Here is a 20,680-nt window from a genome sequence, read left to right as displayed (position 1 = left end):
GCAGCTCTGCCTGCTCTGAACCTTTGTTACTTTACCTCTGCTCCTCACTTCTGCGTTTCTGCTCCTTCCTACTCAGCTTATCTTCTGCTGTTGCAGTTATCCCTTGCTGCAGCTTCTCTCCACATTCTTTGTGGCTCTGCTCAGCTTTGCTGCAGAGACCCCTCCCGCAGCTCCTCTCCGCTCCTTGCGGTTCTACCTAGCTCCGCTCCTTGCGGTTCTACCTAGCTCCGCTCCTTGCGGTTCTACCTGGCTCCGCTCCTTGCGGTTCTACCTGGCTCCGCTCCTTGCGGTTCTACCTGGCTCCGCTCCTTGCGGTTCTACCTGGCTCCGCTCCTTGCGGTTCTACCTGGCTCCGCTCCTTGCGGTTCTACCTGGCTCCGCTCTTTGCGGTTCTACTTCTCCTGCACTTGGCTCCTCCTCCAGCTCTTGGCTCCGCCTCCTGCGGTTTTGCACTTGGCCCCGCCTCCAGCTCTTGGCTCCGCCTCCTGCGGTTTTTCACTTGGCTCCGCCTCCAGCTCTTGGCTCCGCCTCCTGCATTTCTGTTCTTGGCTCTAGCTCCTGTGCTTTCGCTCTGCATCTGCTCTTGCGGTCTTTATCTACTTATTCCTAGGTCCTCGTGTCTGAACAGGTTCTTTCCCGTTCTACATACCTGCCTGCAGACCGGTCCCTACCGGTTCTTCCAGTGTACCAGTCTTTCCCACCAGTCCTGCCAGAGAGCCAGCCGTGCCCGCCTACCTTTCCAGAGAGCCAGCCGTGCCCGCCTGCCTACCAGAGAGCCAGCCGTGCCCGCATGCCTGACAGTGTTCCTGTTGTACCCGTCTGCCTGCCTATGTGCCAGCCGTGCCCGCTTGCTTGTCTATGTTCCGTTCCCCAGTGGGATCAGCAGCCACAACCAGACTCCACCCTGGAGTGGTACCTGGTAGCTTCCTATTGCACAAGTCTGACCTCACCATCAGAGGCTCCAGCGAACACCTAGGAAGCTACTTAGTTACGCCCCTTCCAGGGAGGTTTGGTCTGTGGCACAGTGGGGCCACACACCTCCGCACGCCCGCGCCAACCAGTCTGGGCGCGAGCATGACAGTTTGCACAGGCCATGGCCTCCGCTGTATCCCATGTCCTACCGCTCGCAGAGCATGATGAACTTTTTTCCTGCCCGTATGAGCAACCTGAAAAATTTGTTCCACCAAGGGTGGTTCAGATTGAAGAGACCTCTGACCCAATTATTGTCTCTAATGCTCTCTTCAAGCAACTTCAGGCCTATGAGGAGGAGCACTACCCAGCTGACCCACCTAGGTTCTATGGGAATCCTGAAGAATGCCAGGGGTTCCTGAAGCAGTGCTTACGCTACATCCTGCAGAATGCAGCTTGTTTCCCCTCTGACTGGGTCAAGGTGGGTTACATCATGTCCTACCTGGCCGAAGATGCTCTAATATGGATAACTCCCCTCTGGGAAGCAGGGGATCCTATCGTCATGAACCTGGGGGCCTTCCTGGTGGCCTTCCGTAAAGTCTTTGACAAGCCTTGTCCTGCTGCTCCTGTTAAGTCTTCCCCATCTAGATCCGAGAGGCGCACCAGATGGGCGAAACCCGTGAAGAAACCCCCACGTCAAGCCATGACCGTCTGTGACCCTCCTGTTCCTCTACCCGTTAAAGCAGCAACCTGTGTGAAGCCTAAGAAGGTTGATGAGAGTGGGCTGGCAAAGCAGCAGCCTGAAATCAGCCATAAGAAGGGCATACAATGTCGCTGCTGTTGTGAGGAACACCTGGATGGCCTCTGTCCAGGGGATCTTAAGCTCCAAAACCTCGGGCCAGTTGGAGAGGCTGCCCCTGGCGAGAGTACTTCCTCTCCATCTAAGTTAATGACTGTTTCTCTGCCTTCTGGGAGCTTTGGTGTGTCTAAGCCGCCTGTCATACGGAGTCGGTGTATGGTCTCCGTTCTTCAGCTCCAGAACCCAGTGTGGGCGTTGCCTGATAATGGCCGAACCCTGCTAAAGAGCAGTCTAGTCCTGCAAGGACAACTACAGCTCCAAGTTGGAGCCTTATACACGAAGAAGTTTGTTTTCCGTATGCTGTCTGTTATGCCCATGGGTCATTCTAAGCCAAGGACTCTACCACCCGCTCTGGTCAAGGGTTCCAGTAAAGTGCTTCGTTTGAACTTACCCAGTCTTGAGAACTGTCTGGTTCCCATGCGTCAAAGACACTCAGCAGTGTCATCTTCTTCAGCTGGTCTGCTAGTCGACGAGTCAAGGTGTGCTGACGTCACCGAAGATGGGGAGACGGTGACGATGTCTCCACACATCTCCAGCGACTATACCAGTAAACACTTAGTCATCGAGTCAAGGTGTGCTGACGTCACCGAAGATGGGGAAACGGTGACGATGTCTCCACACATCTCCAGCGACTATACCAGTAAACACTTAGTCATCGAGTCAAGGTGTGCTGACGTCACCGAAGATGGGGAAACGGTGACGATGTCTCCACACATCTCCAGCGACTATACCAGTAAACACTTTGTCGTCGAGTCAAGGTGTGCTAATGTCTCCGAACATGGGGAGGCGGTGACTATCTCTCCACACATCTCCAACGACTATACCTGTAATCCGTTCCTAGGAACATCCCCGCCGCTTGGACGATTTCTTCTGGATAACGGGCAGAAGATGGTTCCTATGTTTATACCTTCAGCGTCCTTGTGGCCGGCTGGTGAAGACTTCAAAACAGAAGTTTGTTCACCTCAATTTTTCTCTGACCCGGTGGAGCTGATGCTCTCCACACTCATCTCTAATGACTTTTCCTATGTTCAGTATCCAGGAACTTCTCTGCTACCTGTTGGGCTAAAGTTGAACCCTGTGGGAGGGTTTCCAGTTTCCAAGTGTCTGGCTGGTGAAGATGTTAAGTCGGTAGCTTCCAAGTCCCTGCTTCTTGTCTACCCTGAGGAGATGGTCCAGTTCATTGAGAAAGCTAACCCCATTGGGTACAATGAGACTTTGCTATCCAAGATTTCTGATGAAGCTAACCCTGCAGAGCACAAAGAGACTTTGTTTTCTGAGATTCCTGGTGGCCCGCCTGCCGCCTTCTACCCTGAAGATGTCATGTTGGCCTGGACTATGTGTGCTCCCATCCTACTTCTACAAGTTATTCTGGCGGGCTTGAAGAAGAGGGGCCGTAAAGGGGGGGGTACTGTAACAACTCTGCTGGCATCACGGCATGGCCTCGCATTTCTCACACTATCTTACCCACTGCTCCAGGCCATGATGTGGTTTCTGTTTCTTTCCAGCTCCATGTTCTGTGTCTCTGCTCTCTGCATGCTTCATGGTTCTGTGTATAGAGGGGCGGCGCCTGAACTCTCTGGTTCTTATAGGAATCAGGTGCATCTGTCCAATCTGTTCCTGACCAATTGCCAGGAGACCTCCAGTATTTAGTTCAGCTCCACCCAGTGGTCTGGGCCTGTGCAATGTGTTAGCTCAGTTAGTGTCTTGCTTCTGAGTTTGCCTGGCCTTTCTCTGAGTTACTCCCTCTCTGGAGGATTCTCTGTGTTATTTCCTTGGTCTTGTTGTCCGCCCACCAGGAGGCAGAATATCCTGGTCCCAGTGTCTTTGTCCTTGTGTCTTGTTCCATTGCCTTGTCTGTACTTAGTCTTACCTCGGTCTTCTAGTCTTTGGCTTCCTTCCCTGTTGTCTTTCCTTGTATTCTCAGTCTGCTTTCACTCCGCACTCTTGCAGCTCTGCCTGCTCTGAACCTTTGTTACTTTACCTCTGCTCCTCACTTCTGCGTTTCTGCTCCTTCCTACTCAGCTTATCTTCTGCTATTGCAGTTATCCCTTGCTGCAGCTTCTCTCCACATTCTTTGTGGCTCTGCTCAGCTTTGCTGCAGAGACCCCTCCCGCAGCTCCTCTCCGCTCCTTGCGGTTCTACCTAGCACCACTCCTTGCGGTTCTACCTAGCTCCGCTCCTTGCGGTTCTACCTGGCTCCGCTCCTTGCGGTTCTACCTGGCTCCGCTCCTTGCGGTTCTACCTGGCTCCGCTCCTTGCGGTTCTACCTGGCTCCGCTCCTTGCGGTTCTACCTGGCTCCGCTCCTTGCGGTTCTACCTGGCTCCGCTCTTTGCGGTTCTACTTCTCCTGCACTTGGCTCCTCCTCCAGCTCTTGGCTCCGCCTCCTGCGGTTTTGCACTTGGCCCCGCCTCCAGCTCTTGGCTCCGCCTCCTGCGGTTTTCCACTTGGCTCCGCCTCCAGCTCTTGGCTCCGCCTCCTGCATTTCTGTTCTTGGCTCTAGCTCCTGTGCTTTCGCTCTGCATCCGCTCTTGCGGTCTTTATCTACTTATTCCTAGGTCCTCGTGTCTGAACAGGTTCTTACCCGTTCTACATACCTGCCTGCAGACCGGTCCCTACCGGTTCTTCCAGTGTACCAGTCTTTCCCACCAGTCCTGCCAGAGAGCCAGCCGTGCCCGCCTACCTTTCCAGAGAGCCAGCCGTGCCCGCCTGCCTACCAGAGAGCCAGCCGTGCCCGCATGCCTGACAGTGTTCCTGTTGTACCCGTCTGCCTGCCTATGTGCCAGCCGTGCCCGCTTGCTTGTCTATGTTCCGTTCCCCAGTGGGATCAGCAGCCACAACCAGACTCCACCCTGGAGTGGTACCTGGTAGCTTCCTATTGCACAAGTCTGACCTCACCATCAGAGGCTCCAGCGAACACCTAGGAAGCTACTTAGTTATGCCCCTTCCAGGGAGGTTTGGTCTGTGGCACAGTGGGGCCACACACCTCCGCACGCCCGCACCAACCAGTCTGGGCGTGAGCATGACAATGTAGCAGTTAATCCCATGCTTTAGCTAGCAGTGCTGCATATCACTTCCAGCAATTGCAAGCAGCACTTGGCACATACAGTATTAGTACAGGCCTGGTGGCCGACTGCTGCTCTGTTTGTTAATCTAATAAGTGCTGGGCATTTATCAGCAGGGCAGCATGCAGTTAATGTGCCACCTAGCTGCTACTATGACAGTACTTCATCTGTGTGCACTAAGCACATCTTACAATTACTAGCAGAGATAAGCAGTGTGGCTACCTAGGGTAAGGGACAAATCAATACTGCGTTGCCTGATAATTTGTTTAGCGCTCAGTGCTGGGCTGGTTGAGAGATTTCTTGATGGAAGCCCTCTACTACTATGGTGCTAACTGTTCTTCAGCAGAGGAGTAGTCTGTCTCCTGGATTAGGAGGCAACATCACTATCACTTATAATAGCCACTCCTGTAATATAGGCCACTCCTATAGGATAGCCATTAGTGCTGCATTCACCATTCACATTGAAGCACTTACTGAATGAAATCAACTAGTATTATATATACATGCTCTGTTTTACTCTGCAGGCCTTTTCTCTGCCTCTGCCTACCTACCAGCAGGGCCGGTTTTAGGCAAAGTGGGGCCCTAGGCAAAAGTTTAAAATGGGGCCCCAAATGCTAACATATTGCACCAACAGAAACATTTTGGTTGTAGCTACATGCGCTGATTTCAGGCCACTAAACGAGCGTGATCAACAATATTGAAGTCATTCGCCACTTGTTTCCAGCCTCTTTACACTGGCTGGTGACAGAATGATCACTAGTAAATCAATCTGTCCCCATACAGTATCATCTTAGCAGAATATCTGCAGTTTTAACTGGGCGATGTGCTGATGAGAACAATGATTTTTGTTCCGGCATATACTGTACATACATACACCGTACATACACACAGATACACATACCGTACATACACAGACATACACCTTACATGCATACACACATACAGTTATATACACAGATAGTATACACATACCGTACATACATATACCATACATACACACAAATACACATACATACACCGTACGTACACACAGATACACATACAAATACAGTATATGCAAACACATACATATACCATACATACACACAGATACACATACATATACCATCATACATACACATACCGTACATACACACATGCATATACCGTACATTCACACAAATGCCGTACACACATATACCGTACATACACACAGATACACACACATATACCGTACATACACAGATACAGTTATATACATATAGTACACACATACCGTACATACATATAAAATACACCCAAATGCACATACCGTACATACATACATATACCGTACATACATACATATACCGTACATGCATACATATACCGTACATGCATACATATACCGAACATACAGATACACATACACGTACCGTACATACACACATACAGTATATACACATACCGTACACACATATACATACACATATACTGTATGTACATGCACATAAACATACATATATACCATATATACAAACAAATTTATTTCACATACACAGATACACACATACTGTACATGCATACACACACAGCCATACAACTATACCATACATACACACATATACTGTACATACACAGATACACACACACAGATAGAAACATACACATAGATACACACAGATGCACACATACATATACAAGCATATACATACATACATACTAATCTTGTATAGGTGATCAGATGAGCCCTGCAGGTCAGTTCAGCTGGAGAAGGCTGCAGACCCCACTGTGGGGGATGGGGCACAGAGCAGACAGCACCTGATGATAAATTCCCAGTAAGGGAGGAAAAGACTCAAATTCAAAAAGTTCCATGACTAAAATTATAAAGAGATAAGTTATAAAGAGCACTATAACTGCACATTACTTTTCAGGTCACTTCACAGCATACATTTTGCTGCCGTGCTGCCCCTGCAGTGAGCTCCTCCCCCATCTCTTCTCTGTGAGGAGACGCTGCAGCCTGCTCTGAACAGAACAGTGGAGGGAGCAGAAGACCCCCGGTAAGTCCTGCTCTTCCTCCACTGCTGTCCCTATGTGCTGTGCAGCCGGGGCCCCTGACTGTAGGCGAGTACTCACCATTGGGACGCTCCATGCAGGGGGACAGACGGCAGCCAGTGAACGCTCTCCTCAGTCTGGTCACTGTGAGGTAAGGAAAGCATTCATTGGCCAGCGTCTCTCCCTGCATGACACGCCCCCTTTTTGATCTCCTGCACTTCGCGCCCCACTCTCTCCCCGACACTCGGTGTTCCATGATTACAGGAGGGAGTGAGAGGGGCCCGACCCTGCATGATACCGGGCCTGCCTGCAGGGGCCCCCCTCCACCTCTGGGCCCTGGAGCAGTGCCATCAACAGTATGTCTGCCCCTGGCTGGGGGCCCCTAGGGCAGCGGGGGCCCCAGGCAGCTGCCTAGTCTGCCTGCCCCTAACGCCGGCCCTGCCTACCAGCTTGAAACCTGGGGGCATGTCTCAGAAGAATTCAGCAGTCTGAGCTGTTAATCTCAAGATGGCTACTCCCATGACCAGTGATTCTTTCATAACATAATTCCTATAGTGATAATCAGGATGTTTCCAGTGGTAATAATATAATAATAATATTGTCAACATATTCTGCAGCATTTTAAAGGTGACATGTATGCACAGAATAAGACATTACAAAGTTACTTATAATTCAATATATACCAAGAGGAGAGAGAGCCCTGCTCACAAGCTTACAGTATACAGGAAGTAAGGATGAATGTGACAGAAAATAGAGTAGCGCATTCTAGAGAACTGGTGCAGAACGAGAGAAGTCTTGGAGATGGAAGTTGGAGGTACTGATTATAGAGGATGTCAATCTTTAGTCACTTATGGAATGGAGAATACAGGTAAGTAGATAAGCAGAGATGACAGAGGAGATGTAGGGTGGAAAAGAACTATTGCAGGTGAGAGTGATACGTGTATATCCTTCCTCTAGTGTTAGCTTTCTGTTACTCTTTCTTATGTTAACGGGTCGGTTTTGACCCGTGTCTTAAATCACCCCTAGGATACCCTAAAAACAGTTATTTATGATCCAATTTGTTTCTTACCTCTTAGTTACCTTGTTAGGGTTTCTCATCCATGGAAGGATTGATTTTAATATTTTTGTTGTGGCCCCCTGGGCCTTTCATTTGAGAGCATACCCTTCATTTTCAATATAAAAATATTGTCAAATGAACCTCAAGAGAACTGGAGATGTATACTCTGCAAAGTACCAACTCTAAGCTGATTTGGCCATACATGCCTGGACATGTCCCTAACTCAAGTTGTTGGAGGTAGAGCTGGCTGTGGGCTGTTGGTTTATATTGTGTTTATGAGTTCAGTTTTGGGACCTATTATTGTTTTTTACTCTTTTATTAGACCTGGGTCGAAATTGACCCCAACAACACAAATGTTATAATTTTAAGAGCATTTTACAATTTAGTAAAATAGTTTTATTTTATTGCATTTTGTTTAAAAATAAGTTCCTGAAAAAGTCAAAAAGTCTTGATGCAATAAACAAATGTATGTAGAATTTGTATGCATTTAAAACCTAAAACGGGTCGGTCACGACCCTAACACTAGAGGAAGGATAATTATATTGTACTCAGATTGTACTGTAGTGGATGGGTAACCAGTACAACCAGTTTCATCCATATGTATATATAGACACTGTGATATACCCTGGAATGTTTGAAGGTGATGGACACTTTTTAAGAGCCTGAAAAAAAAGCAAATGGTGGGACAAAAATTTTTAAAAATGCATATTTAATTTTTGTATCAAGTGGATACTGTGAAATAAAACAATGTCTGAAAATTAGCGAGTTTATCTATAGTACTTATGGGTTGTCTCTCTAATCTAGTTTTTCAATCTGGAGGTATTTGCAGAATTAATATTAATAGCTTATGTTGGGATAAAACATCAAATACTCCTCTTGCCACCTGAAGCATTTCAAACTTCAAGTCCTTCTTGCATGGTGGAATAATTAAGATAAACCCCAGGTCAGAGGCCCATTGTAACAATGCAATTTTTGACAGAAAGCAAACCTAGCAGTCATCCTCAAAGATTGGTAAAATGATAATATTTGATTGATCCATGGTAGATAAGATCCTGAAGCACAAAACATATTACTCTCATAAGCAACAAAGCAAAGTATGCAAATGGTTTTTATTCATAGCATATAAAGTAAATACATTTCCTGCCATTAACCCCCTAAGGCCAGGTGATTTTTCATTTTTTTATTTTTTTGCCTTTTTTCTACATAGCCATAAAAGAGCTTTTTTTTGAAGCACGAGGTGTAGTTTTCAATGACACCATTTATTTTGCCATATAATATACTATGCATATGAGAATAGTGTATTTTTTGTTAGGAATAATATGCATTAATAAAGGATCAATGTTTTGAATAATTATGTTTCTAAGAAATGAATGTACTGTACCTCATACAGCAAATCGTAGAGAGTATCAGGTATCAGACCCTTACTAGTCACACATTACAGGAGTATTCTTAAGACTCGGAGTTATCCCCTATCTCTGATATAGCGGATAACTTCCCTGTCCCTGGAGGTCCAACACCTGGGATCCACACTGCTCTCAAGAACCAGGGGCCTGAAGAACCCCACAAGAATGAAGCAATGGTCAATCATGAGCACTGCCACTCCATTCATTTTTAATGGAACAGCTAGAAATATCCAAGTGCTGCTGTCATCTGGTCTTCGGCACTCCCACAAGAAAGAATGAAGCAGCTGTGCGCATGATTGATTAGCACACCATTCTCAAGGAGCTCGTCAGAACCCCTACTCTCAGGATCGGTGGGTAAGACCTCAGCTATTGAGAAGTTATCCTCTACCCGATTGAAAATATATCTTTAATGGCCTATCTTAAGAACAGACTGTCAATACAAAGCCGGGAAACTGTTATTAATATAATTGCAATGGTTATCACATCAGATTTAGGGCTATATATTTTTTTCTTTATAGCCCTTTCAGTTGGGCCTTTGAGATACAAAACCAACGTATTTAATTTTAATTTTTTATTGAAATATAAAACTTTAGATATATATAATAAGCTGTATATTTCCTCTTGATGCATTAGCAAACAAACTATACAGTATGTATATTTCAGCAATCAAAAAATAATTCCCCCAAATTACAGTTAAATAAAGTGAAAGCTAATAACATATAAGACATTAACTGGAAGTGCTTTGCACTGAGAATAAAGATTTTTTAAAATCAGTTTCTAAGAAAGAGCAGGAGAGAACAGCAAAGAAACCAACTAATGTGCAAACCCATTTCTTTGGTTTAGATTTATTTCCTTCCACATAGAGGGGCATGGCCCCTTATTGGGGCTATGTATCTTATCTATACAGATTTTCACATTCAGGTCTGGGTCCGGCTCTGCCCTGTTTATTTTGAGGTCTGCTGGCATATGCAAGGTGAAATGCTAGCTTTAATTGGGCACATCTTGTTGCAATGGAATGGCTTTTATGCTTTTTTGATCAAAATAGAGTTAATTATGCACCTTATATTATTTACATGTACTATTACCGTTTATTCACCTTCTGCAGGGTATTTGCTCATTTGTTTTATCCTAGGTTTGGTCTGTTAATGGGCACATTGTACTTTACCAACAGGTGTGCCTGCCCATTTTTTATTTTTTTTTCTAACAAAGAAAGTCTAAATTATAATAAAGAGCATGCCACTCTTACCTTGAGCACTGGATGATGCACCGCTTTTCAGTGTGAATTTTGATTCTGCCTCCGGAGGTGCTGGGTTATGAGAAGTAAAATGCCTTTGCCCTCTTTGTTTCTTTTTGATACTGGGTTCAAATATTATGTATGCATCGTCCTCGGTGGAAGCAACTAGCAATGGTTCTTCATCGTGTTCATGATCCTTCTCTTCATCTGAGTATTCATCCTGTTCAACACTTGGCTCGTTTTCATTGTTATCTGTTCTTTCTTCTGTGTCAATAAAATTGTGTGCATTTTTATACAGCTGAACATTGCTAAATAATTATTCTAGCAGCATATTCAGTTAAACAGAATATCCAATCATTCAGGCTGACAAAACATCAAATATTTTTTGGAACATATATGATTTATGCAGAGATATGTAGCAAACAATAAAATTATTTCAATTTTAAAGGAATCTGTCACTAGGGTAAACCCTCTCAAATAGTAAAATGGGAATTTATATCCAGCTCATCGACAAGTGTGAAGCTTGGGTTGGCCGCCAAATAGAAAATGAATCAGAAGAAATTCATCCAGCAAAAGTTCCGGAGCAAAATTGTTTTAAAAGCAACTGGTTATTTGGATTTTTTTTTTTTAAATCCTTGGTGCTAAAAAAGGTGCTCAATTCACCTTGGTATTCTTGCACTGGCGAGTTTCAGACTTTAAATTCTTATTCATCGTATAGCACAATACCTGCTTTCACAAGAGCTGTTTTATATAATTACTATAAAGAATATGACATCATGGAGGGATCATTTCAGATTGAAATAAATATTTATTGTGGTTGATATTTTAATTAATATATATATATATATATATATATATATATATATATATATATATACACACACTAAATCTTATCTAATGTTCCTGACTTTTGGTATTCTTGTATTTAATGTTAAAATCCTTGATGCTTCCCTGTGTTTTAAGATGCATGATCTATCCCATCCCCTTTAGGGTAGCTGAACTTTTTCTATGTCATTTATGGCTCATACTCACTTGCGAGCAAAACGGACGAGTGCAATCCGATAAAAAATCGGATTGCACTCGGACCAATGATAGTCAATATGTGACATCTCATTTGCGATTTTTTTCTAGCAGAAATCGGACTGAAAAAAAAATCGCAGCATGCTGCGATTTGCTGCGAGTCTCGGACGAGGGGAGTAAGGAGCGTCTATTTCGCGGCCAGACTGTGCCCGTCGCTGATTGGTCGCGGCCAGCTGGCCGAAGAAGGGATATGAAATGGTTTACTGTATCTAAACCATGTCTCATATACTGTCGGGTTTGGGAAGGAGATAGCAAAAGCCGGCAATTGAATTACCGGCTTTTCTGCTATCTAGCGCTGAATTAAATATAAATACCGTATATATATATATATATATATATATATATATATATATATATATATATATATATATATATGTGTGTGTGTCTCAATGACATATATATATATATATACCTATACTATGTGTAGACATTTATTCTATCTATTCTATTCTAACCTGTCAGTGAATAGAATAGTGTACACTGAATTGCCGGCTTTTCTATAGAACACCGGTGCGTATTTCTCACAAGTCACACGCATGGTCCGTGTGTAATCTGTATTTTTTTCACCCCCATAGACTTTCATTGGTGGATTTTTTGTGCTATATACGCTGACAAACGCAGCATGCTGTGATTTTCTACGCCCGTAAAATACAGCTGAGAAATATACGGCAGATAGGAGCTGCCCCACAGAGAATCATTGGTCAGTGTGCAATGCGTAGTTTTTGCACCTCTCATACGTACGTAAAACTCTCTAGTGTGACGCCGGCCTTATACTGATTACAATGATACCTTGGTTGATGAAATCCGTCTTGTGTTTGTTGATTAATCTTTATTTGCAGTTTTCAGTTAAAGGTAACCTGTCAGCAGAATTGTGCTCAGTAACCTATAGGCAGGTCAGGTCGGTGCCGTTATACAGATTAAAATGATACCTGGGTTGATGAAATCCATTTTGTGGTTGTTGTTTAATCTTTATTTTCAGTTTTAAATTACCGTAATGATATGCCCTTGCCCTGGGGAGATCTGTAATGGATGGTCTTCATGTGGTGCTCTGATTAGGTATTCATCTGTATGGCTTCTAACAGGTCACTGATCCCTCACTGACCTGCTCCCTAGTTTACATAATTAATATTTTTAAAAAATCACCATTTGCAGGCAGACGGAGACGCCTAAACTGCATCGTGATCGCATCCATATTGGGCATGTAATTATTCTTTTTAATGGTATCCATAAATTCCTAAAAAAAAAATCAGTTTTAAAAATAGTGCTGGTCGAGGCCTGTGCTGTAGCAGCTATCAGTGATCTTATAGCTGCTACTCTGCAGGCGCCAGTGGTGCCATCTTGATAGAGATTAAGAAAAACTGTCTCCACTAAGATGGCACAGCCTGTGCAGTTGCATCTATCAGCAATCCCATCTTGGAAGAGGCATTTTTTTTCTCTAGCAGGATGGTGCCGCCTGCGCCTGCACATTACCAGCTATCAGATCGCCGATAGCTGCTACTGTGCAGGTGCGGCCGGTGCCATTTCAAACTTTAGGAATTTATCGATACCATAAAAAATAGTAATTGAATGCACATTATGGATGCAAACATTTTTCCAACAATACTATGTCTACAGAAACTGAAAACAGGCATATTATCCACCGCCGCCGCCAGCCTGATGAATGTGAATTTTGTTTTTAAACCATATTCTATGCAGTATGGAAAATAGGTGACATGTCATAAGTCATACATATGAATATGTTACCAGAGCACCACATAAAGACCCCCACACAGAAGTACGAGTATTTCATTAACTGAAAACTACAAATAAAGATTAAACAACAACCACAAGACAGATTTCATCAACCAAGTATTATTTCAGTCAGAATAACGGCACCGGCCTGACAGTGTCTGTAGGTTACTGAGCACAATCCTGCTGACAGGTTCACTGTAAATCACCGCTGTGGTGATTGATAAAGTGCTGTGAGGCACCTGAAGGAATGCATGTTGTTTTATTTTGTGTGTCATGCACATGTTCTGAGATGCATTTACCAATGTCCTGGTTATGCACCCAACATATTGCACTTTGATATTTCACATGTAATGACATAGATTCCATAATTTGTACCACAGTTAACGAGTCATTTATGTTGAATTCAATTTCGTTTGTCATTGACTTACATTTTTTGTATTGTAAATGGACACCATCCACATGATTTTTGTTCACACTTAAAGGAGCCCACGGTCGACAATCAAGTTTTATTTTTGTTTGTAATACCCAAATTTATATGATCACTGGGTGCCACTAGGTTGCCAATTGTAAAACCCCATTTTGACACAAAATTAAATCCCTTGGATAGAATGTTTTTTAGTGCATTATCTGTGTATAAAATAGATTTTTTTAATTAATATGTCTCACTTGATAATAATTTCCACTATAATTTGTGGAAAACACCACTGCTTGGTCATTGCATTGGATTGCAGAATTTTAGAGGTTTTAGATTGTGTCTAATATTCTTCTCTACTTTTAAAAATTGCCATTTTTTTGCACAATTTAAAACCTGGTTTGAGTATCCACATTTTTGAAAGTGTGTGTCAATGACCGGTCATTCGGTAATATATTTGCTCTCTGAGGTACAGCAGCATTTGGCTCTGAAATATTCACCTGTTTGCCAAAGACTGTGAAAATTTTGTACATATAGAGCAACCTTGACATTGGGTATAAAATACACCCATAAAAGAAAAATAATTATGTATTAGCAAAAATTCAATCACTTCCAATATAAATTCTATTAATTCATTTGAATAATTTGCATATTTAAGTAGCTGTTTATTCACTGCAATTAATGGTAAATTGGGTGGTATTGTCATGTATAGTGCAGTAACATCGCAAGTGATCCATAAATATTCTTGGCACCTTTTCATATCCTTCATCACATTAAGAACATGTTTGCTGTCTTGTACGTATGTAACTGGGAGAAATTTGGACCCGTGGTTGTAGATGATCGTCCGGCCATTTACACAGGTTCTCAGACATAGACCCAATTCCAGACACTATGGGTCTGAATGGTGGTGGAAACCTATGCTTATGTGTCGATGGAAGAGTGGGATTCTTGGATGTTCTGGATTAAGATATTCCATTTTTTTGTTATTACTAATTCCTGTATCCATTCCATATTGTAAAAGTGACAATTTTGCTTTAAGTTGTTTAATCCCCTTACCGACATCAGGCATACATTTACGCCAATGTCAGACTCCCTCCCTTTGATGTGGGCTCCGGCGGTGAGCCCACATTTTTCCTGGGACATGTCACATGTAGGGTTGAGCGACCTTTAGTTTTTTAGGGTCGAGTCGGGTTTTGTGAAACCCGACTGTCTTAAAAGTCGAGTCGAGTGAAATCGGCCGACCACAGTGAAAAGTCGGGTTTCGGCCGAAACACGAAACCCAGTGAAGAATTCATTCTCTCTCTCTCTCTCTCTCGCTCTCTCTCTCTCTCTCTCTCCCTCCGTCCCAGAACAGAAAATTTCGTATTGCACATTCCAAATCGCTACTGCGCACAAGCGTTAACATGACGATAGCCGTTCACTCCCCTAACACCTATGTCATCACTCTGCCCACGCTCATTCATTGGCTGAAAAAATGGCGCTAATCGCGTCATACGAAACGCGACTTTGGCGCCAAGATCGCGTACCGCATGGCCGACCCCACACAGGGATCGGGTCAGGTTTCATGAGACGCCGACTTTGCCAAAAGTCGGCGACTTATGAAAATGAACGACCCGTTTCGCTCAACCCTAGTCACATGTATTGAACATCTGACATGTGCCCACAATAGCTGCGGGTGGAATCACGATCCACCCGCAGCTATTACCTAGATAAGTGCTGCTGTCAAACTCTGACAGCGGCATTCAAATTGTGCTTCCAGCATTCGCGCCGGAAATATGCACACCGGTGACTGCGTGATCGCGGGTCATCAGTGTGTTGGCATGACAACTTGATGTCTCCTGGAGACCTCTATGGTTTTCAGTGCTGGCCCAGTGGTCGGCGCTCACAGTAAGTGAGCAATTCTACTATATAGAAGTGATCTGAACATCGCCTCTATGTAGCAGAGCCAATAGCGTTGTGGCAGCTTCTATTCTCCTATGGAGACTATTGAAGCAAGCCAAAAGTTAAAAAAATGCTTTTAAAAATATAAAAAAGTACAAAAAATATAAAAGTTCAAATCACCCCCCTTTCGCCCCATTCAAAATAAAACAATAAAAATAAATTCAAACATAGACAAATTTGGTATCACCACATTCAGAATCGCCAGATCAATCAATAAAAAAAGGATTAACCTGATCGCTAAACGGCGTAGCGACAAGTCAAAATGCCCAAATTACTTTTTTTGGTTGCCGCGACATTGCATTAAAATGCAAAAACCAGTGTGGGATTGCACTTTTTTTTCAATTTTACCGCACTTGGAACTTTTTTCCCATTTTCTAGTACATGATATGGTAAAACCAATGATGTAATTTAAAAACACAACTCGGCTCGCAAAAAACAAGTCCTCACATGGCCATATTGACAGAAAAATAAAAAAGTTATGACTCTGGGGAGAAGGGGAGCGAAAAACAATTTTTTTATTTTTCTATATTGTAACATATTGAGAATTTCTCTTTCATATACACCTCTGTCAAGTATGACAATAGACCCGGCTTTAGCTGAAATTTTATGACAATGTTTTCTTTAGATTGTAATGTTTTTAATGCTTTTCGTTCACATTGAGTAAGATTAGAGTTAGTGCATTTCTTCATTTTATGAAGATTCTTCAGTTCCCCTTCTACGTTTTAAAAATCATCCATTGCCAAGAGGTACAAGTACAATTACATATTTAACGAAGCAAATTGAAAATTGTTTTATTATAAATACTGTTTCAGTAAGGATGATCTTTCCCCCTGTCCATACTCTTCACATTTATCTGATCTAACCTTCTCCTATGCCCTTTTCTTTCCTTCCCCTTCCCTTCTACCTTTCCTAACTTTTCCTTCCACATTCTTTTCCTCTTGCACTAACATTTTTTCTCGGTTGATTCTTCTTTGGATATAACTTCTTTCTTGCTTAATTTTAGATTTAGATTTTATGTTTTATTTCTCACCTTATTGACTATAATTATAATCCCCTTCCCAAAAACTGTTAAAAAAATCCCCCAAATAAAAATATTATTGCTGAAAATCATCCATCATGTGATTGAACTGGGTAAAAGTCTGAATTAAGTTTTTATCATGTAGACAGGTTTGTTTTTGCCTTGTATCTGACGGAGAATGTAAATTGTTCAAAGTCATTTGTACCTGAAACATCTTATTAGAATATTTGTTAATGACTAACTCCACGTTTTTTATATCTGTAATAATATCTCCAGAGTTTTCTTGTCCTGACTACTGTTTGTCATGTTTATGATGGCCTTATACCTGACTTCTGTATATAACCCCACACTGCCTCTGACTATGTGTCAACCAGCTGTTAACTTCTGGTCTGTTGGTGAAAACCAGGAATCTCTTGAGGCCGGTTCACATTGCGTCAATGGCAATGCGCTGACGGCATCCGTTACACGGCTTACATAGCGACACTAATGCAATGTAATGGATGCTTCAGCACACCCATTTTCAGCACAATCGGCATGCGTTGGCGATGTGCCGTCATTCTGTGATGGACCCTCTGATGCGGGCTGCAGCGTTTCCGGGTCCGTCACCGATAGCGTAGGTGGAGCTTCTGCGCTATCGCGATCGCATAACGCGATCTTTGCAAGGCACTAGCATTGGTGCAGTCCATTTAACGCATGCGTTGAACGGACTGGACCAACGCAATGTGAACCCTGCCTTAGGGTATGAGCACAGAAATTTTTTTACAGGCAGATCTGCTGTTAAGCCTGACTAAAAAAGTGCCTTGATAGACTGAAAGAGTAACCTTCATTTTGATTTTTTATTCATATAATGACAAGCTAAGATCTCAATTTGCACCCATTTCCTGAAGCACACCACCTTCTGCCTCTCCTCCGATATCTTGTTAAAGCCCACCGTCAGCAGCCTTGCACTGCCGAGACAACCCTTCATCTCAGCCTGGGGCTCACAGCATAGCCTCACTTCTACCACCGCCAGCTTCCTGCAGCAGTGACCCTGCTGCCTGTGACCCAGCTCCAAGAACGCCGCCACCTCCCCCATAAGTTATTGTGAATTAGGAAGATAAGACAGATCCCCATTTTCCTCCCCAAAATTTGTGGTGCGTCTTATAGTCCGCAAAATAAGATATATGGGTACACAAGTATTTGAAATCTAAATCCATCGACACCTTTATATATTTTACTGTATCTGTTGCTGTATTCCCATATAATTTGAGATTTCATTAGTAAGCAAATGATGTGTTAAGTGCTGTGGGCATGGCATAGCACTTAACAAGCTTCTGCTTAACAAAGTAGATTCCCCACCCAACACCCTTTAGCTTGATGGATAGCTCATTGTCCGTTTGGCATCTGTCCTACCCAGAGCACTTAACTACTTCTTAATTTCTTAGAAATGAAGATGATAATTACTGAGGAAGGTAGCAACAGACAGATATATAAAGGAGTTAATGCATTTTCATTTAAAAGACCTGTATATAATGTACAGTTTGGGGGGTTGATCTCATTGACATTCATTGATTGTCAATCCAATAATATAATAGAGTTCTAAATGTAGAGCTTGTAATGATAGCCATTACAATTACATTTATAATGGTTACCATTTCTATAGTTAAATAGTTATATAGGTTGAAAATAGATATAGGTCCATCAAGTTCAACCTTTCTCCACCAGTTATACATTCTCTATTGCTAGATTGATGCAATGCCATTTGTTGTGAAAAAAATGTTTTAAATGCTGTTATATTTTCTGCAATAGGTAATAATGGCTAGTTCTCAGGGAGATCTGTGTGACCCATAGATCTAAGCAGCTTATTCAAATATTAAGAAAAATGTGGATTTCTGTGGAATAAGACACTGGATAACAGATATTAAGGTGTTATTTTCTCATCCTTCAATGACTTGCATGAACATATAGATGGCATAAGAGGGGTTGATACTTCTGACAGATTCCCTTTAAAAGGGTTGTCCAGGCATAGGTAATAATGATGGTAAAGCTCCATTCAAATTATAGCAGATATTGCCAGCTAGTACAGCACAGCCTTATGAATAGGATAGAAATTACATTAAAATTAAATGTGTAGGAAAACAAAGAGCTTGTAACATCAAAACGCTGCAAAACTTGTAATTATTCCCAATTGCAAAAATGATTTTTAATCCCAAAATGCATGCATTTTAATGTAAAAACTGAATTCCCCAAAATGGCCAACTCCTTTATTGACTTGCTGTTTCAAAAGCAAAGTGCGGTCACACCAAATATCAATATGATATACATTTCTCTTTTATCCATTCACTTTCCATTATGTTAAATGACAAAGATGAAATATTTCCACTTCTGTTGCTTATTTTGCAGCATTTTTCTTCACCTGCCTGTACTGTATACATGCACACGTATACACATAACCGTTCCAAACTATTTTAACTGGTTACTGGGTCTACACATAAATTAACTGAAACATAGAAATATGTATTTAGTATCATGAAGTACTTTGTACTGAGAATATTATTGTCTATGCACATATGTTTTAATATAAGGAGAACATACTTCTGTTACCTGGAGCCCTGGACGATGCACTGCTTTCTATTGTGGATTTTGGTACTGCCTCCAGCAGTGCTGGGTTATCAGAAGTAAAATGACTTTGCCATCTTTGCTTTTTTTTAACACTGGGTTCAAATACTATGTACGCATCGTCCTCGGTGGAATCAACCAGCAATGGCTCTTCATCGCGTTCATGATCCTTCTTTTCATCTGAGCATTCATCCAGTTTATCTCGAGACTCGATTTCACTGTCATCTGCTCTTCCTTCTGTGACAATAAAAGTAGATACATTTATATACAACTGAGCGTTGCTAATGTTAGCAGCACATTCAATTGAACATAATAGCCAATCATTCTGACACAAAGTCAAAGATTTTTGTAACATATATAATTTTTGCAGAGATATGTAACATAATGCTTGCTTTTGATCTTAATCTTGAATTATATTGTCATTCTATTTTATATTTTCAGGAGAATGAAAAGCATTTCGAGTGGAACTCTTCTAAAAACCCAGCTTGTGTAGGCAAAATATACCTAAGTTCCAGTTACCTGCACACCCCCCTTGCTAATTTTCAAGGAAGGCTACTCCACTGTACAGCTTTTTTACCAATTTTACCCTCCCAAGTCAGTGCTAATTCAAGCCATTCATTTATTCAACATTTAGGGTAAGTTCACACTGGGTGTTTTTGCTGCGTTTTTTATGCTAATTTTCAGCTGCTTTTTACAGTACCAGCAAAGCCTATGAGATTTCAGAAATCTCATGCACACACGTTGTTTTTTGTGTCACCAGTATTTTGTGCTTTGCAGCGCTTTTTGGACATAGGGCATGTCACTTCTTTCAGCGTTTTTCTAAACATTTTTCACCCATTGACTTGAATGGATGGTGAAAAAAACGCTGCAAATACGCTGCAAGAAAAGTCAAGGACAGCTGGATGTGATATCACACTCGGCTCTGCTACCTCTAGATGGCAGGCTGCATGATGTGCCCATGCAACCTGTCATCCAGCAGAGCAGGCCCGAACACCATTCACTTGAATGGGGGGCCCGACAATACATTGTTTCGTATGCTGTCATATGCATGACATCGCGGCAAACACCGTTTCTGATAGGCAGGGAAATCATCCCCGCCGGTCAGAGAGCTGTGGCTCCCACGCTGTCAGAAGACAGCGGGGAGCGCTCAGCTGTGATCAGAGGTGTAAACTTCACCTCCGATCACTGGTGTCAGCTGATGGGACTACTGCTCCCATCATCTGACACCTACAGCCGCTAATTACAGTGAGAGAAGGAGCGGTGGATGGGAGTATTCGGCTGCCGCTCTTGCGCTATAAATAAATAATTTAAAAAAAGGTGTGGGTTCCCTCCTATTTTTGATAACCAGCCAGACAAAACTCA

At 42.7% G+C, this 20,680-nt stretch overlaps 1 protein-coding gene across 2 annotated transcripts in view; it reads right to left on the bottom strand.

Moving 5' to 3' along the window:
- Window positions 1-20,680, bottom strand: part of BANK1 (B cell scaffold protein with ankyrin repeats 1) — an 828,100-nt gene that overhangs the window by 87,392 nt on the left and 720,028 nt on the right. For both annotated transcript variants that reach the window (XM_077277945.1, XM_077277934.1), the window contains exons 11-12: window positions 19,304-19,555; window positions 10,551-10,802 (exon numbers count right to left, since the gene is read on the bottom strand). In XM_077277945.1, the coding sequence (XP_077134060.1) occupies window positions 10,551-10,802; window positions 19,304-19,555 (504 nt within the window). The remainder of the gene's footprint in view (window positions 1-10,550; window positions 10,803-19,303; window positions 19,556-20,680) is intronic.

This window comes from Ranitomeya variabilis, chromosome 1 (genome assembly GCF_051348905.1).
Source record: "Ranitomeya variabilis isolate aRanVar5 chromosome 1, aRanVar5.hap1, whole genome shotgun sequence".
Taxonomy (NCBI): Eukaryota; Metazoa; Chordata; class Amphibia; order Anura; family Dendrobatidae; genus Ranitomeya; species Ranitomeya variabilis.
The sequence above is the reverse complement of the archived record's forward strand: the minus strand, read 5'-3'. Positions and strand labels throughout refer to the sequence as shown.